Genomic DNA, 24,809 nt, shown 5'->3' with positions numbered 1-24,809 from the left:
CAATGATTTCTAGCTACAAACATTAAGGAATAAACAATTAACAAATAGCAATGTTTTACAACATACCCACAGAGATCACTTACTTTAAGAAGATACTTGATACATAAGAACAAGTCATTAAACCAGTAAATAGGTTTCGAGAAACATAAAGAAAACAACGTATGACTGACAAATGAAAACTAAAATGTATAAACACAAGCTTTTATTGGCCTCCAAGTCAAAAGGCTCACTCGAATATTTCTAATGAATCAAACTTCATAAAGATATTCAATTAGTCTTACAGTTTGCTATAAAACTAAGCTGTAGTTTTTATCCTCTACAAAAAAATTAAAAGACTATGAAATAACGGAATTGACATTTTGATGGTGATGAATATAAAGCTCCAAAAGTGAAACTGTAATGACTTTCACCACTTACACTCATCACATAAAAACAAAGTAAAACTAACACTAATTACAGTATTTATACTCAGCAGCTCAAGATACTTAAAAACAAAAAATACTAAAACACAAAAAAAATGTTTGGGGGAAGAGGGCAAGGTATTACAATCCCAGAATAAAAATTATGCTTCAAATTTTTGATAATTTGTCAGAAGAATCCTTTAATGGTTTATTTACAATGAACGACATTAAATATCAATCAATAGGTACAAGTATTATAAAATATAATTGAAATTTTAAAGACCTGCAAAAATAATTACCATAGGCTTACAAAATTTTGAGCTTAAAAAGTCTCATTTAAACAAGTGAGTTAACATAGACAGAGACAATATAGTGGTTACCAGAGGGCAAGAGGGTTGGTGGGGAGGTATAAGAGGGTGAATGGGATCAAGTATGTGGTGACAGAAGGAGATGTGACTCTGGGTGGTGAACACACAATGCAATATACATATGATGTACTATAGAAATGTACATTTGAAACCTACATAATTTTATCAACCAATATCACCCCAATAAATTTAATTAAAAAATAAAATAAAATAAAAACCTGAGTTAAAATTTTGTCTTTATTATTATTCAGATCTACACAAGTTTAACTCAAAAGATATCCCAAATTTGAACAGTGATATAACTGATAAAATCAAGGCATCATTATTAATTTTTCTGGGTGAGTAATGGTACTATATATTTTTTAAAAAGAACCATTACTTCTTAGAGATACATACTAAAATATGTATAGATGAAATTATAAATAAAGGGATTTGCTTTAAAGAGGATGGAGAGGTGGAGAACAAGAGCATAATTAATGCCATGTAAAGGCCATGAGTTGAAAATGGATCAAACTGATTGATGTGTGCATGTGGGCTCATTACACTTTTGCATATATTTGAACTTGTCCGTAATAAAAAAATGAAACAAATCCCACAAATTAAATCAATCTCTCATATGTATGTGTGTTAAAAGCTGACATGTATTTTTGAAAGATATACTCTAAAATGTTATAGCAATACTTCCCCATACTATCAAAGACAAACTATGTTGAAAACAGTTACTTTACACTTGTTGAACAACTTCATGTGGCCAAGTTATAGCCCAAAAATACAGTGAAAACTAAAAAACTTACTTGGTGTGAAAGCAAATCTGTGCTTGCATAATTCACAGTATTCTTTTCGACTATGTTTCAGCCACTGAACTAAGCTGCAATTACAAATACATTCATAAGTACAGTATTCATAACAAGGCAACTTTAAGGTCTGACTGAAGACTAATGTTCTGTTCCATTAAAAGTTTACAAGTCATAGAGCTTTTACAATTGACAATTTCAAATGTAGACTATTCCAAACTTTTTATAATAGATGCCTTCTAAGAGCACAAAACAATAACTTAAAGTAAAGATAAAAATACGGGGGGGGGGGGGTGCCAAAAAATGTATACATATTTTAAGAGATGTTATCTATGTATTACTTTTCAAAGTTGAATTGAATTACAGTAGCAATGTGTAGTATGACGGTTGCTCAAAAGATGGTGTTAATCAAATGAATGCTAGCGTCACCATGCGACAGGCAGGACAGTCAACAAAAATGGCGAAAGCATGGTTGTCGTCCGAGGAGCACAAGTGCATTTTGTAGTGGTATTTGAAATTCGAGAACGTTGTGGAAGTACGACGACAATAGAGGCATGAGTACGCAAAAGAACCTCCAAGTTAACACCCCTTGACTTCCACCTATGGGGACCTTAAAAGTTGTGGTGAATGGTAGAAAACCGGCTACACTGGTGGTACTTCTGCAAGAAATTGAAACAAGCATGCGCAGTGATACAAGTGGACACTTTGGTCAACGTTGCTCAAGCAGTAGTTCACCGTAATCAGAAGTGTCTGGATGCTGATGGGAACCACTCTGAGCACCTCTTGTAATTGCAGAAGTCAAACATGACTTGTATTCATCTTTTGTTATTGGTGCATATTGAGTATCACAATTTTGTTTTTTCCTTTCTTAAAAGGTGTATACATTTTTTTTGGCACCCTCTGTATGTATTCCTATTATTAAAAAGGTTTGCTTAATCTAAATTGTAATCTCCTCAAAGCTAACTGAATAGGAAAAATCTTCAGACGTCAACATCAGTTCTAACACTGGTCTGACAATACTGCCACCCAGGGGGCGAGGTCTGAATCCTGGTTCTGTCTCTAACTTGCTGGCTGTGTGACCTAGGACAAGTTACTTAACCTTTCTATTCCTCATCTGAATTATTCAGTTTCCTCATCTGAATAACAATAACAACAACAATTACTCCACCTCATGGTTTTTGTATGTGTGAAAGCACTGAACACTCACTACAAGGCACAGAGCATTTCAGAATGTAAGCTATTATTATGCCAAGTGAAACTAGAAACCTTAATTAACACTTCCAGTGAACAAAACAAGATCTTCATGGTAGAAATAAACAAATGGTACTCACATGCACCTGAAGACAATATACCCAATAACAAAGCATGGTAATAAGGAATATGGGTAATTTCCAAATTTTCACAAAAATTAAAACAAATAACTAATTATAGAGGAAGTTCACTAAAGCAACCCCCCTTCCATAGCTGACAAAACATTTTCTAAAGCTCCAACATAACATTTTCTAAAAGGATGACTCACCATTCCTGATGGATGAACTTAATGCTGCCTGTACATACACAAGGATGATAGAGAGGTTTCTCAGGTGTTCCTTCTGACCGACACACCCGACATATGTCTGTTAATTAAAAAGAAAAATTGAATTATGTTTGGTTAGAACTTTAAAAAAAATAATAGACCATCAAAAACTAAAATATTGCATGTTAAAGCAAGACTATCACTTGGTAAAACATTAATGAACAGCACAGAACTACAACGTGATTAGGATAATAATCAAATACTATATATCCTAACTAAAAGAACTTCTAATATATAATGAGGTCAATTGTTCCTTTTTACAAGAGCTCTGTAAGTATATTAGAGTTGAAAATAACAGGTTTTTATGTAAAACTGCACTGTTCCCTACCAAATGCTAAGTAGAAACGTGCTAAATCAGGTCACCATTAGTGTCCTAACAGTTTAAAGTTTAAGTCCTAAGTCCAGTCCTAACAGTTTACACTCTACAAAAACACACCTAAGGACTTAACAGTAACAACAGTGGGCAGGAACGGATATCCTTTAGCTTTACTCCACAAGAGGGAAGGAGACAGAGAGAGAGAGAGAGAGAGAGAGAGAAAGACAGACAGAGACAGACACATGCAAGGGGGGGGAGGGCAGGCCACAAAGGTGCCAGGCCAGGGAGAAGCTGAGCCAGGGGCCATATTAAGCAGAAGCTACCGGAGCCCAGGGCTATCAGATCCGTGGCCAGTGGGCAGCAGCTCACCCCTCACCATCCCACCCAGCTCTGGGGCACATGTGTACATCTTCTGGCCTGGGGTGGCCCCACATGGGCGAAGGAGGAGCTGCAACAGATCCATCCTGCTCACTCGTTCCTTACTGTTCCTCTTGCAGAACCACCCACTCAGACCTGGTTGCAACCTTTATTTAGACCAAGTGCCAACCCCCAGTGGGCAATCTGAGGGGCGACAGGCAGTGTGTACAAGGGGCGGGGCTTAAACGCAGCGTTTTGATCTACTTGTACAGGGAATTCCTCCTTGATGTGAAATAACTGCAATGCAAGCCCACCACTAACGGCTTCACGGGTCCCGGGCAGCCACTGGACTAGGGTGCACACGTGCTGAGTGGTGTGGCACGTGGTCCTGGAGGTTTAAGAGCATCACAGATTTAGGACGGCTCAATCTCGGGCAGCTGAACGTTCGCCACTGGTCCAAGCTGAAGGACACTGAGCGGTAAGGATGGCCTAAATGCTTACAGCACGCTACTCCGCCCCTACTTATGGATAACTCCACGAACGACACGCCAACTACTGCCTACGGAAGAGCTACGGATGTGCCCATCGCCTCCGTGCCCGAGTGGGGTCGGGTTGTTTGGAATGATTTAAATTAAGCACAGACTCCATGTGCCGTGCCTTTTAGTTTCAGCTTTGGAACCAGACCCTCCAGCTACCACCACCCGAAGGTCTGGTTTCCCAGAAGCTGCCGGCGAGTCATGGGAACAACACTGGCGGTTTGCATCATTTGTAGTCAGAGAACTGCAGGAGATCTGCACCTCTTCAAACCTCCCACTTTCGCCTTCATCCTTAACGAAAGCATTTCTGGCAAAAAGCTTTCGCCCCAGTGGGTCTTGCACGGGTCTAACACTCTTAGAGTTCCAGTGCAACACTAATGCCCCAGCCATCCCACGTCCGTAAAGTTCGGGGACAAACAATAGAATCACGCTCCCATTCCACGGTTCCCAGCGGGCAGCTCGCACCCGCTTTGAGCACTGTAACTTTCTCCAAGTGTACACTTCAGCCCAGAGAAACTCGGCTAAGAGCCAGGAATGCACAGAGGCCGGGCGTGGAGACCAGGACCGAGGAGGCTCCCCTGTGGCGGCCTCGCACCAGAAATCCAAGCGCAGTATTTCAATCAACTGCACCGGATTCAACCCCTGGCGCTGAAGACGGGATTACCGCAGCTGCCAGCACCAGATTTGCAGAGCAACAGATAGATCCTTCTTAAAAGTGGGCTCATTCCAATGACAGGATCTTGAGAGAGTCTAGTATTGTTTGTACCATTCTCTCCAGGGTCGTGAGGAGGGAGAACACGTGTCTGCAGCCTTCCGTGGTTGGGCAAGCCGATGAGGCTCCCTCTGTGGAACCGAACCCAGATCCCCAGTTGCCGTCGTCACCACCATTAAGGCACTAGACCTCCCCCGAAAGTGGGTGATAGGGCCATGGGATGCACAACCCATCTAGGTTATCTAGAATCATCTGAGCCGCTGGTGCCCGTGGGCATGGATTAATTCTAGAATTATCAGTTATCCCGGTAGGAGTGGAACAAGAGCTCAAAGCCATTCACAACATCGTCCAACCAGCGTCAAGTGTTTGGATCCCGGGGTTAACTTTAGCCACAGGCACATGCTACCGCAGCATCAACCAGGCAGAGTCCGCTGGGTGCAAATGTGGGTGAGCCGGTCAGAAAAAGAGGTGGTCTCCCCAGCCAGCTGTCAGGAAGCTGTGGATGTAGGAAATGGGGTGCAGCAGCAGTAGCAAGGGGTGTCCTATGGGCAGGACACAGTGCAGAGGGAGGTGCTGGGGGCACCGCGCTCAGGCGAATGAGTCACTTAGTAGCCCTCCAAAAACACCGTACCCGGTGGGCCACCGCACACGCAGCAATGGGCTGGGGTAAGGCAGGGATGCCCTTGTTGGCACACTACTGCCACCAGGACGCAGGAACTACATCGGGGCGACATCCACATGGGTGGGAACCATATCCTGGTGGCCTCGTCCTGCGATACGGACCAGCCCCAAGAGGCACGAATGAGCTATGGCAACAACCATGCAGCGGCCAGCTTGGGGGGTCGGGGGGTGGAGTACACTGGAGAATAGGATCTCCACTTAGCAAGACTGAGAAACACACCTGAATAAGACGGGACATAGATTTTCAGAAGACCCCCGTCCTTCTGAATGACAAACCAACAAACACAAACCTAAGCAAACACAACAAATCTAAAGCCCCAAGGCTCTGCTTAACACAGAACCCAGCTTAGAGAACTGGGACTCACCCAGCCTCTGCAAGATGAAAACTATTTTCATTGTAACACTAAGACATTGTCTTTTACTCCCATTGTCTTGCCAGTGTATGGTGGAGTTTTCCAGATGCTACATGAGACAACTGATCAAATGCAGCCATAGATGAAAAAAACCCAGGGGCCTCCCATTAAACCAGACACTTAAGAGATTTGTAAGTATAAAACAAATTCACTCTTCTCACCAATATTCTGGGTTTGAAGTATACAGTTATTTTCATGAAAAAAAATTATGTTAAGACATAATGGGTATGTTCAGTGAATATTTTCAATTTTAAAAAGAATTCATAAATAAAAGATCTCAGTTTTCATGGTTTTAAGAGTGTAAAGGGATCCTGAAACCAAAAATGTAAGAGAACCACTGCTCGATAGTAGTGGCTCCTGTGTGTGTGTGTGTGTGTGTGTGTGTGTGTGTGTGTGTGTGTGTGTGTGTGTGTGTGTGTATTTGCTCACGGAATCATTGGGGAAAATAATCAGAGAAAAACTATGGTTCTCTCAAAGTACACATATATACTATATCTTCATCATTTTATCAGGGGCTTCAGAAGCCTCCACTGATTCTATAAAAGGAAAGAGAAGGGAACATTAGACATCTGAATTACTTTGTTTTAGAAGCACAGAAATCTTTTACATAATTATAAAACAAAATTGTATCAAAATGAAAAATAAGCAACCCCTAAATCAAAAATAAATCAAACACATGAACCTACGTGTATCAACCTAAACCACATAAAAGAATTATTTTAGAGACTTTATGATTGATCGTCCATCCCCAGTAGGCCATATCTTAAGACAGAAGGAACTGCAAAAAAAATTGTAAACCTCAGTAATCATTGTACTAATAGCAACACATCAGTAGTCACTTTAGTACTTGGAGGATAAAGGCAGTAAGTAGTATGATAGTGGAAATGTGGCTATGTGTTTTTTAAGAAGCTATTTATTAGAATATACAAGTATTTATGGATGAAAAGATCTTATCTGGGATGTGCTTTAAAATAATCCAAGTGTGAAAGGGGGGAGGGAAATGTTTAAGATGAAAGAATTATCAGCTTGTATCTTTTGAGTCTAGATGTTGGTTACATGGAGGTTTATTAAATTAGTCTATGTTGTGAGTGTTGGAAATTTTATATACTAAAACTTTAAAAAAAAATAAGCAAAGGTTAAATGTCTAATTTGCAAATGTCACAGCTGAACTTTTATTTTACTGACACTACCAAGTCTGATTTTATCAATGAAGTTCTTTAGCAAGAGGGCTTAGCATGTGATTTATATAATACACACACAAATTTGAAAACTCATGTGAGCAATTTTCTTATTTCATTGGTCATGTTTTTAAAAATGTGATAAAACTTAAACTGGCTGTATCTTCATCAAGGTAAGAAAGCAGAATCAGATTTAAATAATATGTTTCAACAGTCCTAAAAGCCCATGTCTGTGCAACCAACAACTCAATTCCAATTGAAAACAATTTAATCTAAAAGTCTAATATGGAATTTGTTCTAAAAAATAGTAAAATAGTATCACAAATCTCTTTTGTAGTATCAACTGTTTTTTTCCCATATGATGAAGATGTAACTAAATGAGTTTTGCACAAGAGCACATTATGTATAAATATTCCCCTAAATGGAAAGGCAAAGATTGTTGGTATAAATCAACTAGAATGGTGATAAGCCCTAGCTATAAAACACTTGTAAAGCAAACACTTGGCTGTTTAGCAAGCTCTGAGCCCTGCTCAGCCTGTGTCATGGGCATATCCACACCTTATTAGGGAACTGGAGGCCAAGAAAAGCTGCCAAAGAGAGGCTGCACCTACTCTTGCTCTATATCCTCAGCTAAATTTCTTCAGCTAATCTGTGTGTAATCTGGAAGGAATGGAAGCTTCCCTAACAATCCACATTTCAGCAGAAAAAAATCTGAAACAAGGCATAAATTTACAGAGCTAAACATTTATTCTGGAAGAATACATAAGGAACTGTTGCTATCTATCAGAAACTACTGCTACCTTTGATGGATATCAGGGTTGGAGAAAAGAAGTCTCTTCCTTATTTTATATGTGTTGCATCTATAGTATATAATTGTGTGGTACTTTGCTAGTATCTTAACTTTTAAAATCAACAGTTTCCTATATACTTACCTTCAAAGATATGTACAAAAAGTTCATAGCAGCACTATTCATAATACTCCAAAATGGAATACCCAAATTGCATATCAACAGTACGAATGGATGAATAAATCTTTGTATATTCACACAATACTCTATGACAATGAGAATAAACCAATTAAAACAATAAACCACAATTTGGATTTATCACACAGAGGTGTTGAATGATAAAGAACCCAGACACAAAGAACCCTACAATACAATCCCACATGTAAAAAGCTCAAACACAGGGAAAACTAACATATATCACTAGATAGTGGTTACATCTAAGGGAGGGAGGCAGTAGACTACAAGAAGAGATGAAGAGGATGTAAGGTTCCAAACCAAGATGAAATAAGATGCACTTCTCCCTATTCCTCCCGCCAAGTACAGCTAAAAACCCAAGACATTATATATAAAACAAACGTAAGAGATTCTAAAAGGCAACAAGAAAGCAGACCAACAAGACAGCTGGGGGCCCAAGAACTGCCCACATGGCAGGTCTCTGGGTTTGCGTTTTGCTTCTTGTAGCCTGGACTGGTGGCGAAGGTGGAGAAGCTGGCAACCTACAAACACCAATAAGGACAGAAAATTTCCCCCCAAAAGCCTGCCTCTCTAGTAAAAGAACCAGGAAAGGGACAACCTACCAAAACGGAAAACTTTTAGACAAAAACTGCTGGTATACCCCAGGCAAACACCACAGGAAATAAATGCGGCCCCAACACCATCTCTGCCAGCCAAGGCCAAGTGGAGAGCAGTCTTAGATTAGCTAAGCTCTATTTCAGTTACTGAGACCTAACTAAATTATCAACGACGTTAATGAGGGAATGAGGATTCAAACCTAACCCCAGTTCCAAGAGAATAATGATTTTGACTTTACTTCCTCCCCAACCACATTGGTTGTGTGATAAAGTTTTCTTGAATTTTTTTTCCCCACAATTTAATGTCAATATTCTATACAATTTTACTACCTACTCCTCCAACTTTATTATATTCTCCCATTGGAACAGTAGACTATTCCCTCTTGCAAAATACATTATTGAAATATAAGGATAAAAATAATTAGGTAATACAGTAGTTAAATAAAAAGTAATTTTATCACTAATGAAGCTGGACAATTCCACATTTTACTATATTTTCTTTGTATCTGTTCAAGTCCTTTGTCCAGCATACTAATTTGTGTCTTAACGAAAAAAAGATTTGAACAGATACTTTACCAAAGAAGGTATACAAATGAAAAAATGCTGAAGTCATTATGGAAGTGCAAATTAAAATCACAGTAAGACGGAGATAGTTACACAACAATGTAACTACATTTAATGCCATTGAATTGTACACTTAAAATGGTTAGAATGGTAAATTCTGTTACGCATATTTTAACCACAATAAAAAATTTTAAACCACTGTTAAGTACCACTACATACCCATTAAATGACAAAAAGAATAAAAAACTCTTAGCATTTGATCCAGCAATTCTATTCCTAGGTATTTAACCTAGTAAAATGAAAACTTATGTTCACACAAAAATCTATGTGAATATGTATAATGGTTTCATTCATAATTCCCCCAAACCGGAAACAAGCAACCCAAGCATTCTACAACCAGAGAATGGATAAACAAACTGTGGTACAACCCTGTAAGAGAACACTAAAAAGCAATTTAAAAGGAAGGAACTACTGATACATGCAACAATGTGAATAAATCCCAAAAGCATCCTGTTAAGAAGCCAGACTCAAAAAGCTACATCTTGGATGGCTGGTTAGTTGGTTCCAGCATGGGGCTGGTAACAGCAAGAAGGTTCCATTCCCACATGGACCACTGTGAACTGTGCCCTCCATTTAAAAAAACAAACAACAACAAAAAAAACAGGATTATGGTTAACCATTGCTAACTATAATTTAAAAAAAAAGCTACATCCTAATGGTGTGCCTTATCTGTGGTTTTGATTTGCATGTACCTAATGACTAATGATGCTTATTTAGCATCTTTTCATGTACTTATTAGCCATGCGCATATATTCTTTGGTGAAGTGTATGTCCAAATCTTTGGACCATTTCTTAAACTGGGTTATTCATTTTCTTATTGAGTTTTGAGAGTTTTGATATACTCTAAATATGTCTTTCATCAGATACGTATTTTGCAAACAAACACTTTCTGTGCTGTCTTCAATTATCTTAACAGTGTCTTTTAAAGAGCAGACATTATGAATTTTTATGCCATACAATTTATCAATTTCTTCTTTTATGGATCATGCTTTTAGTGTTTGTTGTACCTAAGAAATCTTGGCCTAACCCAAGACCACAAAAATGCTCTCCTATATTTCTTCTAGAAGTTTCGCAGTTTTAGGTTTTTCATTTAGGTCTAGTATCCCTTTGAGTTAATTTTGGTATATGGTGCAAGGTATTGTCAAAGTTCACTTTTGCCTATGGATATTCAATTATTCCAGCACCATTCGTTGAAAAACTGTACTTCCTCCATTTAATTGCTTTTGTGCCTTAGTCAAAAACCAATTGTCTATATGGGGTGTGATCAACAAACATGGTGAATGTTTAAACTAAAAAAAATTTGTTACAGTAAAAGACACACTGCCATTCATCTCCCTCAAAATACTCCCCCTCGCTTCGAACACACTTATCCCATCGTTCTTGCCACTTTCTGAAACACTTCTGGAAGTCCTCTTTCGTGAGTGTCTTTACAAGCATTTAAGAAACAATGTGCGTAGAAAATGGCCTGAGAAATGGACAGTTTCCATCATGACGTTTCGTGTCACACATCGCTTCTGGTACCGCAATTTCTGACAAATAAAAACATTACAGTGTGTCCTCAATCACCTTATCTGGTACCATGTGACTTCTGGCTCTTCCCAAGTCAAAATGACCATGAAAGGTAAACGTTTTGAATCGATTCCGGACATCGAGGCACCAACGACAGCGCAACTAAAGACATTCACAAAGGAGGACTTCCAAAACTGCTTCAGAAAGTGGCAAGAATGATGGGACAAGTGTGTTCGGAGCGAGGGGGATTAATGGCAATGTGTCTTTTACTGTAATGTTTTTAAAAGTTAAACATTCACCAAATTTTTTGATCACACCTATATATACTTATGGTTCTCTTTCTGGGCTATATCTTGAACTATCAGACCAGTGGATTTTCATTTAAGTCAATTTATATTTAAAAAGTTGATTGATGTGTTTTCAGATATAATGCTGCTTAAGAAACTATTACTTGTCGAGTTTGGGCATAATATAAAAGACTATCCAAAATTATCTGAAAATATGTCTCCCTTTTCAAACTGTTTGAGGCCATATCTTCTTCATATACTTTAACTAAAACATATGACAACAGAGTAACTGCAGAAGCAGAGATGAGAATCCAACAGTCTTCTAATAATCCAGACATGAAAAAGATTTGCAAAATTTAAACAGTACTATTCTTCTCATTAGTTTTGTGTCTCAAAAAGATACATTTATCAGTTATTTTTAACACAAGTATTACATTTAAAGTTGTTTTCATTTCTAAAACTATATATACACACACACGTCCTTTGGATCCTCAATTTTTAAGAATGTAAAGGAATCCTAAGACCAATGGTCTTCAAACTGTTCCATTCAATAAAAGTGACTCTAAGGAACTTTGCAATGTCTGAGAAGGGGGTGGTGAAATTCACACACTGTTGGCAGGAGACCTTAGTCCACAGCAGGTACTCAATATTTGGTAAATGGAGAAGAGAAGGAAAAAAAAGGTAAGCAATCTCTAAATCTTGCATCCCAAAAGTGCTATAAATATAACTGCACATTAAAAAGGGTAAATTTTACTGTGTATATATTATATTTCATTAACTTATCATTGAAGAATACAGTCAGGTGGGAATAGGGAAGAAGAGAGACAGGAAAGTAAGAAGGATATTATAATGAAATTAAGAAAGAAGAAATAAATGGACTAAAATGCTTCAATGTCTTCCAAGCCTCCCAGAACTCATCATGAGTGTTATGGAGTGAACTGTATTGTTCCCCCAACCTTCAGCAAAATTCGTATGTTGAAGTCCTAACCCCTAGTACCTCCGAATGACTGCATTTGAAGACAAGGTCTTTAAAGAGGTAATAAGTTAAAATGACGTAATTAGGGCCCTAATCCAATATGACTGGTGCCTTTACAAAGAGAGATTAGGACATAGACATGCACAGAGCAAACCAGGTGAAGGAAAATGAAAATCTGCAAGCCAAAGAGAAAAGCCTCAGAAGAAACCACTCCTGCTGACAACTTGATCTCAAACTTCCAGCCTTCAGAACTGTAACTTTCTGCTGCTTAAGCCACCCAGTCTGTGGTACTTTGTTATGGCAACCCTTGCAAACTATACAATGTCCAAAACTGAACGTCTCTATTCCCATTCAGTTGATGAAACTACACTAGAAATCAACCATTTTAAAATGCTCCTCCCCTTTACATCACCTCATCAATCACTATTCTATTAATTCCGCCCTGATCTGGTTCTTCTTTCTCCTTCTTCCCATTCCCACTATCCTAATTTAAACTTCTATATAGGCACACCTCGTTTTATCGCACTTCACTTTACTGCACTTCACAGATGTGGTTTTTACAAATTGAAGGCAAGACCCTCCACCAGCAAAAAGATTACAACTCGCTTTACTGCAAGACTCGCGTTACGGCCATGGTCTGGAACCGATCCTGCAACATCCCCAAGGGCTGCCTGTAGTATCTTGCCTACCTCACTGCAATAGCATTCTAAAATGTAACCTGAATTAGTAACAGTTTTTCCTTAGGGTCTTACTTCCTGTTCCCTTAAGAACTCTTTCCACTCTACCTGTATTATACTAAAAATAAATGATCTTCATGTCCTTACAGGAGAAAAGTAAAACCCACTAAAATTAGCCTGGTCTGGAAGAGGATACAGGGGTAGCCCAGTATTAATCACTCACAGCATTCCAGCCTAGAAGGTATTCTTCAACAATGTAGCAGACAACTTTTGGGATGTCTGCCCAGATCAAGAATGGACACAGCCAGCCATGATTTTATTCTTGTTCTTTTGTGTTTGTTTTAATTGAAACATAATTGACATAACGTTATATTAGTTTCAAGTGTACAGCATAAAGATTGAATACATGTATATGCTGTGCAATAAGTCTAGTCAAATTCATCACCAGTTACAAATTATATTTCTTGTTATGACAACCTTTAAGGCGTATTCTTAGCAATTTTCAAATACATAATATAATATTAACTACAGTCACTATACTCTACATTATATCCCTAGGATGTATGTTATAACTGGAAGTTTGTACCTTTGGACATGATTTTTATTCTTACATTGTCTTTCTCACCACCACTCAACTACCTGGATCACAGGCAGGCACCTGACCAAAGATGGGCCAAACAGATTCTAGCTCCCAGAAATTTGGGTTTAAGAGTTGAGCAGGAAAAGGGTACAGGAAAGTAGCCAGTGACAGAGTGGCAAGACAATTTATGCTCACAATCCTCCCATGGCTCCCTAACTCAAGAACGTAAAAGTCAATGTAAGTCCTACACATTCACACGCCCTCTGTCCACTCTCCACTGGGTCAATGATCTCTGTGACCTCACCTTACCTACTCTTCTACCAACTCATTCACTACATTGCAGTGACATCGGTGTCCTGGTTATTTCGTGACCATTCCTGGCATACTCCCATCACATTGGCTCTTCCCTCTACCTAGAATGCTCTGCCCACAGAGCATTTATTTGCATGTCTGACTCCCTTTCCTCCTTTGCTCCTTCCTTCTCAATGAGGCCTTCCTTTACTGCCATATTTAAAACTGTAACCTGGTCCTCATATCCTCTGTATTCCCTTGCCATCTACTGTTCTCCACAGCACTTATAACCTTCTAGTTGTGCCTTATAATTTCTTACTTTGGGGGGGGGGGGCTTAAGGGGGAAATTGTGTATTTTTGTGTCTGATTCTGAGAACATCCCATCCTTCTAGCTCATTTCTTCCAAATCTAAGTCACCTCAAATTTTGCCATAGTAAATAAAACACGATCAACTGCAATACACTTCAGCTTCATACCTTCTCAATGAACAAGTTTCATAAAGCATAAAGAACAATTGCTTTGGCACTCCATAAAAAAACTGCTGGTAAGATTTTGTATTATGCTCTGCTAGTGTAAGGAGTAATTTGGCAAAACGAAAATAAAAATCAGCTTTACGTATCACTGGGCTGAAATGAGAGCACTCTACTATGGCAAAATGTTTGATATCTTTCGAGAGTTTCACACATCAATACTTGCTTGCAACGTCTATTCCAATAGTGTGGTGCTTTTCCTTTTAAAAAACACATCCTTGAGCAAAGGACAGGTTTTTTTTTTTCCTGAAACTGAAAAATCTCAGTGCATTGTAGGATCACTCTTAATCCATAAAATGAGAAAGCTGTTACTGTATCTATGGTCTCCTCCAGCTCTGAAGTTTAAAGGTCTGATGATGGGTAACAGTTTATGTAACACATCTGCACTCATACAAATTACATACTAACAATAAGAATAATTCACCCCCTCTGGTATTATGAAAATAGATTATAAACCTGTTGATTTTACAAAAATAAAATTTAATACACTGAACACTTAAGAGATCTTTAAAATCTAGCAAACACTTAATATGAATGGCCAAAATCCATGTGGCAAATAACCAACTTTCTAACAAAATTCAGTATTGTTTACTACAAATACAAAACAATCTGAGCATTACAACATCATATATGGTACCACTAGAGGAAAGCAACATGCTATTTTTAAAAGAGGTAAGAGTTACACTCTGCATGGTTGGTATTTTAGCACCGTTCTTAGTCTGTTTGCTCAGATTAACATATTAAAGAGAAAATCAAACAATATTATCTATCAGTGTTTTCAGTAAGGTGTGATAGGATTAAAATTTTTCCAATTTAATTTTCTTTATGTTTAACTTTATTTTCCAAGTCTCCTACAATAATGTTTTCTTTGGTAGTCAGATAAAAACCCAATTGCATTTTTTTTAACTTAAGAAGAAATCTGTAGTAACTAATGTAGCAAACAGAAGTTGTTTCTAAGTTTTCTAGCATCTTGACTATATCATTTTTAACATGAAATTCTCTGTAACCCTCCCTTTCCTTCCAGTGTTTTTTCAAGTTAAATTTAAATTAATTTTGAAAATTTCAGAAGACTTCTAATTTGGAATTTCGCAAAAGTAGGCATGAGGAGTATTAAAATTCATTTTCACTTCATGACTAGTAGTTTCATAAAACAAATGCAAAATAATGTTCTGTCAAAACAACTGAGGCATAATGAAAGGAATACTTATTTATAATCAGAATGCCTAGATTCAAATCTGTCTCTTACTAGTGTGTGAAACTTGGACAAGCTATTAATATAACTAAGCCTGCATTTCCACATCTATAAAAGATAATACCTAGCTACTTCACAGGATTCTTATGAAGATCAAATGTGAATGCATTTGAGTATGCTTTGTAAACTGTCAAGTGTCACACGCAAATGTCATTACAGTTGGGGTTCTTACTGATTATCAAAGGCTTTAAAAAATGATAAATCAAGTTCTATCAACTCATCACATATATAGACAACATCAAGCTTTTTATCACTCATTATTGCACGCCATGACAGTGCTCCTTGATTTTCATCTAAAACCACCAAAATTGCAACCGGTAAGGTTGAAGGTTGCTTATCATTTCCCCATATAAATATACCCAACGCATAAATGTATCTTCACTGATGACCAAAACATCAAGAAACAGTATAATCTAGTGATTTCTTCCATAGACTCACTAAATTACTCGATAGACTGTAAAAAGATGAAACTGCTTAAAAAACCAACCACCTTCAGTCTCCGGATAAGCAAATGCATTTCGATACCCATAGATGTTTCTACCTATGTATTCAGTTTACAAGGGTTACGCTTGTTCCACAACACCGTATCCAAACACACGCACTCAGAAAACAAAACACACACACACACACACACACACACACACCCGTGCTTCCGTGTCAAGGATTAAACACAAAATAAACTACACCAAAACAAAAGAATTCTAAAGAGCCTCCGTCTGTCGAATAACCTCGCTGGACCTTCCTCTTCTTCGTTTGGTAAACACATTCTTTTGGGGCGCGCAAACAAACAGGGTGCAAGGTTTGAAATAGGGGTCAGTGCAGTCAGTCCACTCGGCCGTCACCTGGCGGGGATTTTTGCGCGAAGTTTCAGAGTCAACAAAGAAGTTTTGTGGCGAGGGGGTAGGGCCCGTATAGCGATGGGCAAAACGACAAAAAGAAAGACAAAACCGAGTGGGGGAAGGGTGTGGAAAACGCCCCCATACTTAGAGCGGCGACGACAGCCTCGTCCCCCGGGCCTGGCGGGATGCGGGGGGCGAGGGACCGGGCCAGCGAGGTCCCCGCAGCGCTGACGTCCCCGGCCGGACAGGGTCTCCGCCCTCCGCGCGCCCGCGAGGGCGGGAAACGGCGGGGGGCGCCGAGGGGTCACCTTCCCCTCCCCTCCCCGCGGCCCACCGCCCCTCGCGCCAGCTGCTCGGCGGGCAAACGGCTCGGGCTCCGGCCCAGCCACTGTCACCGCGCGCCCCTGCCCGAGGGGAGGCGCCCCGCCGCGCCGCCCGGGCCCCGCCGCACGCCTCGAGCGCCGCGGACCCGGCACGGGCCGGGCCCGAACCCCGGCGCCGGTGCAAGGGCGCGGGCGCTACCGACTTACCTTCCTCCGCGGTGTCCATCTTGTCTGGGGGGGCGGTGGTGACGCAGCCGCGAGGCTCCCGCGGCCGAGGCCGGAGCCTTCCGGCCGGGGCGGGGAAGGTGGGAGGGGAGGAGGGAGGAGGGAGCGGAGCCGGGCCCCGGCAGGTGCGTGGGCTCAGGTGCGAACGAGGAAGCGAGAGGAAGGAGAGAGGGGGAGAGGGAGAGGGAGAGAGGCTGACAGAAAGCGGGCGAGAGCTGGGAGGGGGAGGGGCGGGGAGAGGGCGGGGCGAGGCCTGGGCGGGGCGCGGGCCGGAAGGGGCGGGAAGACCCCCAACGACCGGTGCCATCATTTCCGGTAGCGGCCTTGGGCGCTGTAAGGGCCGGACCCGGGCTGGAGCCGCGATCCTGGGAGCGCACCGGGCTTTCCGGGCCTGTCCCGAGGACTGTGCGGAGCTGTGGGCTTGTAACCTAACCCGGGGCTGAGCTCTGGGGGCGCCATAGAAGGCGACAGAGAACGCGAGGGGAGAGCAGCGTGCGCGAGCGCCCGACGGCGAGCGACCCCAGCGCCGGCCCCGGCCCCGGTGCACGACAGAGGCCGACCCTGGGGGGCGTCAGAATTCCCTGGGCGCCGGTGGAAATACGCGACCCCAACCCCGCCCGGAAGATGCACTTGCGTTGGCTCCCGGGTCGCCCCGGTGCACGTTTTGAGGAAGCACTAAAATGTAAAAGGAAGCTCTGAAATATCGCCGACAACAAGACGAGCACTAACTTGACCGAGGTTCCTCCCGGGGAGACTTCTGCATTTGGGTGGCAGGGCGACTTCACTGAACTGCTTAGGTTGGGGGGTGAAACACGAACGGAAGAAATCGATCCATACGCGGCCAGGGCTTGATACACCGAGTCGTGGACGCTTCCCTGGCCGGAGCGGCTTCGGCCGGATGGCAGGGTGCGCCCCGCCGCCACCAGCACGCCGCTTTTCCTCGTCGTCTTGGCTCCCTCTCTACATGAAGAACTGGTTAGAAAGTACAGATTAGAACGGCCGCCACCTTAGAATTGCCTGAGCAGAGGTAAAGATGTTCTAACACCAATAAAAAGTATTTTAAACAAGATGCAGATGACGTGCAGAAGTAGATCCAAGAATGCCCGCGGCGAGAGGGAAGGAATTCGGAAGACCCGTCCCCCAAGGCCTCATCAATCCGAATGAGACTTAGAATTTGACGAATGTCACTCGTGTTACCCGAGGCAGGAAAGCACATTCTTGACACAATAAAGGCACTGATTTCAATGGCCGCCGACCTAGAGAAATGAGCTTATTTAAGCCTTTGATGTTGAATCCGAAGGAGGCTCGTTCCCCAGCCTCCCAAGGCAACCCCAACTTGAGTTCACCCCCCCATGAGCTCACACACACACACACCCACGAGCTCACACCCCTGTAAAGCCTATGGCAGAGCACTTGTCATCACCTGAGGCCAGGGACACAGTTCAGGACCCCCAGACCCAGTCTCAGATGTCTTATAGCACAAAGGGGAAGGATTCTGAGATGGCGAGATGGAGTTCGAGATTTGCTGAAGGAAGCACTAGTATTTCAGGGCAGGGATGTGAACCTCCCGGCCGCCAAATCGCTTTAGGACTGGAGGGGTGTGTGTGTATTTATGGAGTGGGGATGGAGGGTTCCTACCTTTCGTCTTTAGGTGTCTTCTTTAGTGATGCTCGAAGGAAAGTTACTTCTAGAATTGAGAATTGCCCCACACGTTTTTCATTCAGCCTTTGAAGGTTGAATATAAGAGTATAAACCAACATTTGTTGAGTCCCTGCATGGCCAGGCACCGGCCCTCACAGCAGCCCTTTGAGATACTGTGGGGACAGAGCCCCAGAGAGCAGTTTCCAGGCTCTCCGCCTCACGTGGAGGGGTGCTGGCTCAGGTAGTAGATGGCCGTCGGCTGTGGCTAGTTGGCCGTCAGCTGTAACCATTGAGCCATTGGCCACTAATAGAACTGCCGCGGCTGCACTGGGGAGTGGAGTCGAGAGTCGAGTCGGTCGGTTGGCAGCAAAGCGGACAGCAGGTCGCACGTCGTGTGAATCCAGCCTCCAGTGAGACTATAGTGGTATGACTCCCCTAACTATGGCTCCGTGGGTGTTCCTTTTTGGCCTAGCCACGTCCTGCGTTCTTGTGTGGGGAGCGGGAGCAGAGACCCTGCAGGCCGCCCCACAGGACAGATACGTAAGTCAGTCACACCTCTCTTGGTTGCCATTGACAGGAACCCAACTAAACTGGTAGGAATATATTGTTGCTATGAATAAACTGGGACAATCGTGGTCCACGGGGCCTCACGGACTGCTCTCTGCCAGAGTCCCCCTCTCTACCCCATCCCGAAGCTCTGCTTCTGTCTTCACATGAGCTTTATGCTGTCAGACCAGCTTCCTCCAAATGGCTGGAGACAAGCGCATGGATAGCTCTCAAGGTCACATCTTCAGCTTCCCCATCAGACAGGCGGAGGATTGTAACCTCTTGTGCCAAGTTAAAAATTCCCAGGGAAGGATAGTTAATGGGTCCAGCTAGGTGCCCATCCCTGAACCAAATGATGGTACCAAAGAACTAGGACGTGTAAGAACATGGACAATGCCACTGAACTGTACTATTCAGGTGAGGAAAGAGCATTTCCCACAAGAAAGGGAAAGACAAAACAATAGATGTCCATTGTGTTAGAATTCTCCTTGTTTTCAAAGGAGAACACCAATATTACGTAGAAGTATTTTCATTTGCCACACTTTCATCCAAGGAAACCAATGTTAGAATTGGTACAGAATTTTACTCTGGGAAAAAAAATGTTATTTTGATTAAAAGACACATTTAAAGGTATAGCATTCACATGTTCTAGCCTCATTTGTGTGTGTGTGTGTGTGTGTGTGTGTGTGTGTGTGTTTACTGTGCCATAAGGGTGCTACAGTCTAGTAATGCTGGGTTTTCATACAGCAATAAAATGAGCAAGAAGAGATGTGTAAGAAGACACAGTATAATTTTTTGAGCACTATAACAATAACAAACTAACAATAACAATAATTAAACCAAAGTCCCTATTATGTCCAATGAACATCAGTAGCAAAACTGTGATGTACATATGGTACCCATTCCACAGGTGAGTAATGTGAGCCTGACAGCTAATCGGCAGCTCGCTCTGGGCCATACGCGTATAGGAGGAACCAGAATTAAAGCACAGGGCTGTCCAACTCCATGCCTCTCTGAGTGTTAAACCTCACCAATTTGCCTTTAGCAGCCACCCTCTTAACACTGCCATTGAACTCGCAACTTTCTACTGTGAGCCCATATTTATACAGAAACTCGTGACTTTGCAATAGTTGCACAGAATTGCTGCTGAACAAGCATAGATATGTTAATTAGGCAAAGGGCCTTACTGTAAGCTTAAAATTACTAACAAACAAATTATTGAAGGTGATTTACGGCGTTATCTTAAACTCTTCCCTTCCTATTTTCTCTCTTGCCTTTTCATCTTCCCTTCCTTCCTAACTTCCCTTCCCATCCTACCTTCCTTTTCTTTCCATCTTTCTTTTCTATTTCTCTTCCCTTCCTGCAGTGCGGCACGACAGGGCGAGAACATGGCTAAAACAGGGCTAAAGGAAGAAGCATGCAGGTGGCAGAGAGAGAAGAAGACTGATATGGTTGGACAATTGATTATGGTGAGCAAATGAGTAAAGGTATTGACAACAATGATGGGCAGATTTCCCCCCGTTGGAGAAAATACTAAGATGAAAAGGGGGAGAGCTAGAAACAACCTGACGTGTTGGATTAGAGATGTAGGTATCACTATGGACTCACTTAAAAATATATAAACAAACATAGAAATACCAGGGGTGCCAAAAGAAAAGGTATGCACATAACTTGTACTCTTTTATTATTGGTATATATTGAATATTACAATTTTGATACAGTTTTTTTCCTTTCTTAAAATGTGTATACATTTTTTGGCACCCTCTGTACATATATGCATGTGTGTCTATATATTACATGTAATATATATTAGATATTAAAATGTTAGATATTAGATATTAAAATGTTAGCTATTAGATATTAAAACTGGGAATTACATACATTTCCTAATTCTATCCTCTGACGAGGTCTATATGCAGTAATACCCCAGTGGCTTTGAGTACACTGAGTATATGGATTTTGGTTTCTAAAACCATGCTCCACTAAAAGGAACCAAGTCTGTATGATACCATAATGATGGAACATGTCACTATACATTTGTCCAAACCCACAGACTGTAAACAGCAAGAGTGAGCCATAATGTAAACTAGGAATTTGGATGATTTTGATATATCGATATGGTTTCATCAATTGTAACAAGTGTCCCACTGTTAAGGAGGAATGTTGATAATGGGGGAGAGGGGCTGTGCCTGTGGGGGAGCTGGGGATGTACGGAGATCTACAGAGATCTCCATCTCAAAGCTGCTGTGAATCCTAAACTGCTCAATAAATAAATCAAGTCTGGTATATTTTTTAAGTATTTATATGGAAGAAAAGGAACAAAGACTCTTTGAGGAAATACCAGATCTTAGAGCTAGAGTAGAAAAACTACAAGATGAGCCTAAAACATCCTGTGACAAAAATTAAGGAAGTGTTCAAAGACTAATAGGAACAGCTTAAAGGATGCAGAAAGCAGCTCAAACGGGCTCTCCTTCCCCCAAGTGGGGAAAATTTGAGCATGAAAATAAATATTTACAGTAACAGGTTATAATGTATCAAATAAAATAGAAATCTTTAAGCTCATAGTGATATGAATAAATAAGTAGAGAGAAAGAAAAGGCTCTTCCTTTGCAGTATAATGCCAACCAATAAATGTAAAAGGTATGATCTAAATAGAAAATCATTTGCCAAACATATAGTGCTTCAGGCTGGAGTTGTCAATGGAGGCTAAGACTGGGTGAAATTCGAAAAAGAACAGGATTTTTGCATATTGTTGACATATTTTCCAACAGTTACAAAAGAATAGTAGTAACTCTACAGTGAAGACATCAGCGTAGCTAGATGGTCAAGGTTAACATCACCAGTGATGAAAAGATTGACATGAGAAAAGCAAAGCTTACCAAGAATGCATGCCTGAGTCTGGGCATGAGGAAACATCAGAGGGGCTCAGGTGGAGGATCATCCTACAGAATACAAGGCCTGTATCCCTTTAAACTCTCAAGGGCATGATAGAGAATGACCGAAGAACTGTTCCTGATTGAAGGAGACAAAAGAGACCTGACAACTAAATGCAATGTACCAGGTCTGACAATTAAGTTCGAGAATTTGTTGCAACAATGTTGTTAACATTTTTTTTATATCAGCAGGATTACTCATTATGAATTTGTACCAACTGGACAAACAGTTAACCAAATTTGTTATTTGGAAGTGCTGAAAAGGCTGAGTGAAAAAGTTAGACGACCTGAACTGAACTTTTCACCAATAGTTCATGGCTCTTGCATCACGATAATGCACCAGCTCGCATGGCACTGTCTGTGAGGGAGTTTTTAGCCAGGAAACAAATCACTGTATTGGAAAATTCTCCCTGCTCACCTGATCTGGCCCCCAATGACTTCTTTCTTTATCTGAAGATAAAGGAAATATTGAAAGGAAGACATTTTGATGACATTCAGGACGTCAAGGGTAATACTATGACGACAGCTCTGATGGCCATTCCAGAAAAAGAGTTCCAAAATTGCTTTGAATGGTGGACTAGGTGCTGGCATCGGTGCATAGCTTCCCAAGGGGAGTACTTCGAAGATGACCAGAGTGATATTCAGCAATGAAGTATGCAGCACTTTTTCTAGGATGAGTCTGTGAACTTAATTGTCCGAACTTGTATGTCTTTGGATGAGATCCTGGACCAGGAAATAAAAAAGAATTTTGGGGGACAATTGTCAAAATTGAAATTTGAATAGGGCCTTTGAATGGCATTGTTGTATCAATGTTGATTTCCTGACTTCATGGGAGTGCTTATTTAGGTGATGCAGAATCAGGTCTGAAGCTTGTAGACAAATGGTTCAGAAAAAGACTAAGTATGTGTGTATAGTAGGCAGGGGAGAAAGTTAAAAGTTGGTGAATTGCGGGGGTAGTTAATATGGAGGTGTTTTTGTACTGTACTTGCAACTTTTCTGTGAGCTTGAAATTATTCTGAAATCATTTTTTAAAATTAAAATTGCTAAATGCTGATGGAACTGCAAAGCAATGGTCTCAAATTTAGAGGATGAGTCATAAACACCTTTGACAGTCTGATGAGATCTATGGACTTTTTTCCCCAGAAGAATTCCATAAGCACAAAATGTGCACACACTTTCAGGGGAATTCATGGGTGCCTTGAAGTCCACGCACAAACCCCAGGTTCAAAGAATCTCTCAGTTCAAGTACTGATAAAAATGATGATGTTCACTTTCCTCTCCAAGAATATAGCAGGCGAGGTTATTTAGACCAACAATTGAAAATACCTGATAAAATATAAAAAGCATATTCTTAAAAGCACAAAAGTAGTAAAGCAGGGGCCGGCCCAGTGGCTCAGGCGGTTGGAGCTCCGTGCTCCTGACTCCACAGGCTGCCGGTTCAATTCCCACATGGGCCAGTGGGCTCTCAACCACAAGGTTGCCAATTCAATTCGTCGAGTCCCACAAGGGATGGTGGGCTGTGCCCCCTGCAACTAACAATGGCAACTGGACCTGGAGCTGAGCTGCGCCCTCCACAACTAAGATTGAAAGGACAACAATTTGATTTGGAAAACATCCTGGAAGTACACACTGTTCCCCAATAAAGTCCTGTTCCCCTTCCCCAATTAAAAAAAAAAAAAAGGTAGTATAATAACTACCAGGCCAAAACCTGAGGACAAGAGGAGTTCCAAGAATGTGGAAGTTCCTTTTGCTCTACTGATCCAGGCAAACTTCAACTTGTGTTTGGATAGTTTCTAGAGGCCAAAAGAATGGCTATCCAAGCCCAGAGCCTGCCCAAGGTGACGCATTTGTTAAGAGATTTTCCTCCAGGGTCCTCCCCAAAACCCACAGGACTGCTCTCTCAGAGGAATGATGAGCCAGAAGTAAACCTGACCCCTCTCCAACTGCTATGAAAAGTTGTCTTCAGCTGCAACTTAGTGAAAAATTGTACCCATGAACCAGCCCTGGCATGGATTGTACCCCAAATTCATGTCACTCTAGTGACAAAAATATCCCAGTGAATTTAATTCAAAATGATCTTGGACTGCTAGGACCTGTAAGCATCTGGCAGAAGCAAGCACACATTCCTTCTAGAGGAATATTCTTGCTTTCTAGCCATCTTAATCGGGCTGCCATAACAGAGCACCACAGTCTGGGTGGCTCAAACAACAGAAATTAGTTTTCTCACGGGTCCATGATCAAGGTAGTGTCAATGTCGGTTTCTCCTGAGCCTCTCTCCTTGGCTTGTGGATGGGCCTTTTCACTGTGACCTCACATGGCCGGTCCTTTGTGCACGTGCATCCCTGGTGTCTCTTCCTCTTCCTTTAAGGACACCAGTCCCAGCAGATTGGGACTCCACACTTAGACCTCACTTAACCTTAATTCTTTAAAGACCCTGTCTTCAAATATAGTCACTTCGGGGGCCAGGGCTTCCACAAGTGAATGTTAGAGGAACATAGTTCATAACACTAGCCCTCAAGGTAACCTCCACAAATAAATTTACAGAGACAATAAGCTTCACACAATAAGCATAACCAAATACATACCAGGATAAACATGGTACCTGAACAAGAACTAACAGACGACAGGTGCAGAAACCATCTCACAAAGACACCTTGGGTATGGA

At 41.4% G+C, this 24,809-nt stretch overlaps 1 protein-coding gene across 1 annotated transcript in view; it reads right to left on the bottom strand.

Annotated features, from left to right (window-relative positions):
- MARCHF6 (membrane associated ring-CH-type finger 6) overlaps positions 1–17,246 on the bottom strand; it is a 61,530-nt gene extending 44,284 nt beyond the window's left edge. Inside the window, exons 1-3 of the mRNA XM_033109914.1 lie at positions 17,007–17,246; positions 3,083–3,179; positions 1,564–1,637 (exon numbers count right to left, since the gene is read on the bottom strand). Coding sequence (XP_032965805.1) covers positions 1,564–1,637; positions 3,083–3,179; positions 17,007–17,025 — 190 coding nt within the window. The 5' untranslated portion in view covers positions 17,026–17,246. The remainder of the gene's footprint in view (positions 1–1,563; positions 1,638–3,082; positions 3,180–17,006) is intronic.
- Positions 17,247–24,809: the final 7,563 nt, after the last annotated feature.

The sequence above is a fragment of the Rhinolophus ferrumequinum genome, chromosome 7 (assembly GCF_004115265.2).
Source record: "Rhinolophus ferrumequinum isolate MPI-CBG mRhiFer1 chromosome 7, mRhiFer1_v1.p, whole genome shotgun sequence".
Lineage (NCBI taxonomy): Eukaryota > Metazoa > Chordata > Mammalia > Chiroptera > Rhinolophidae > Rhinolophus > Rhinolophus ferrumequinum.
Note: the sequence above shows the minus strand (reverse complement) of the source record. Positions and strands in the feature narration are given on the sequence as shown.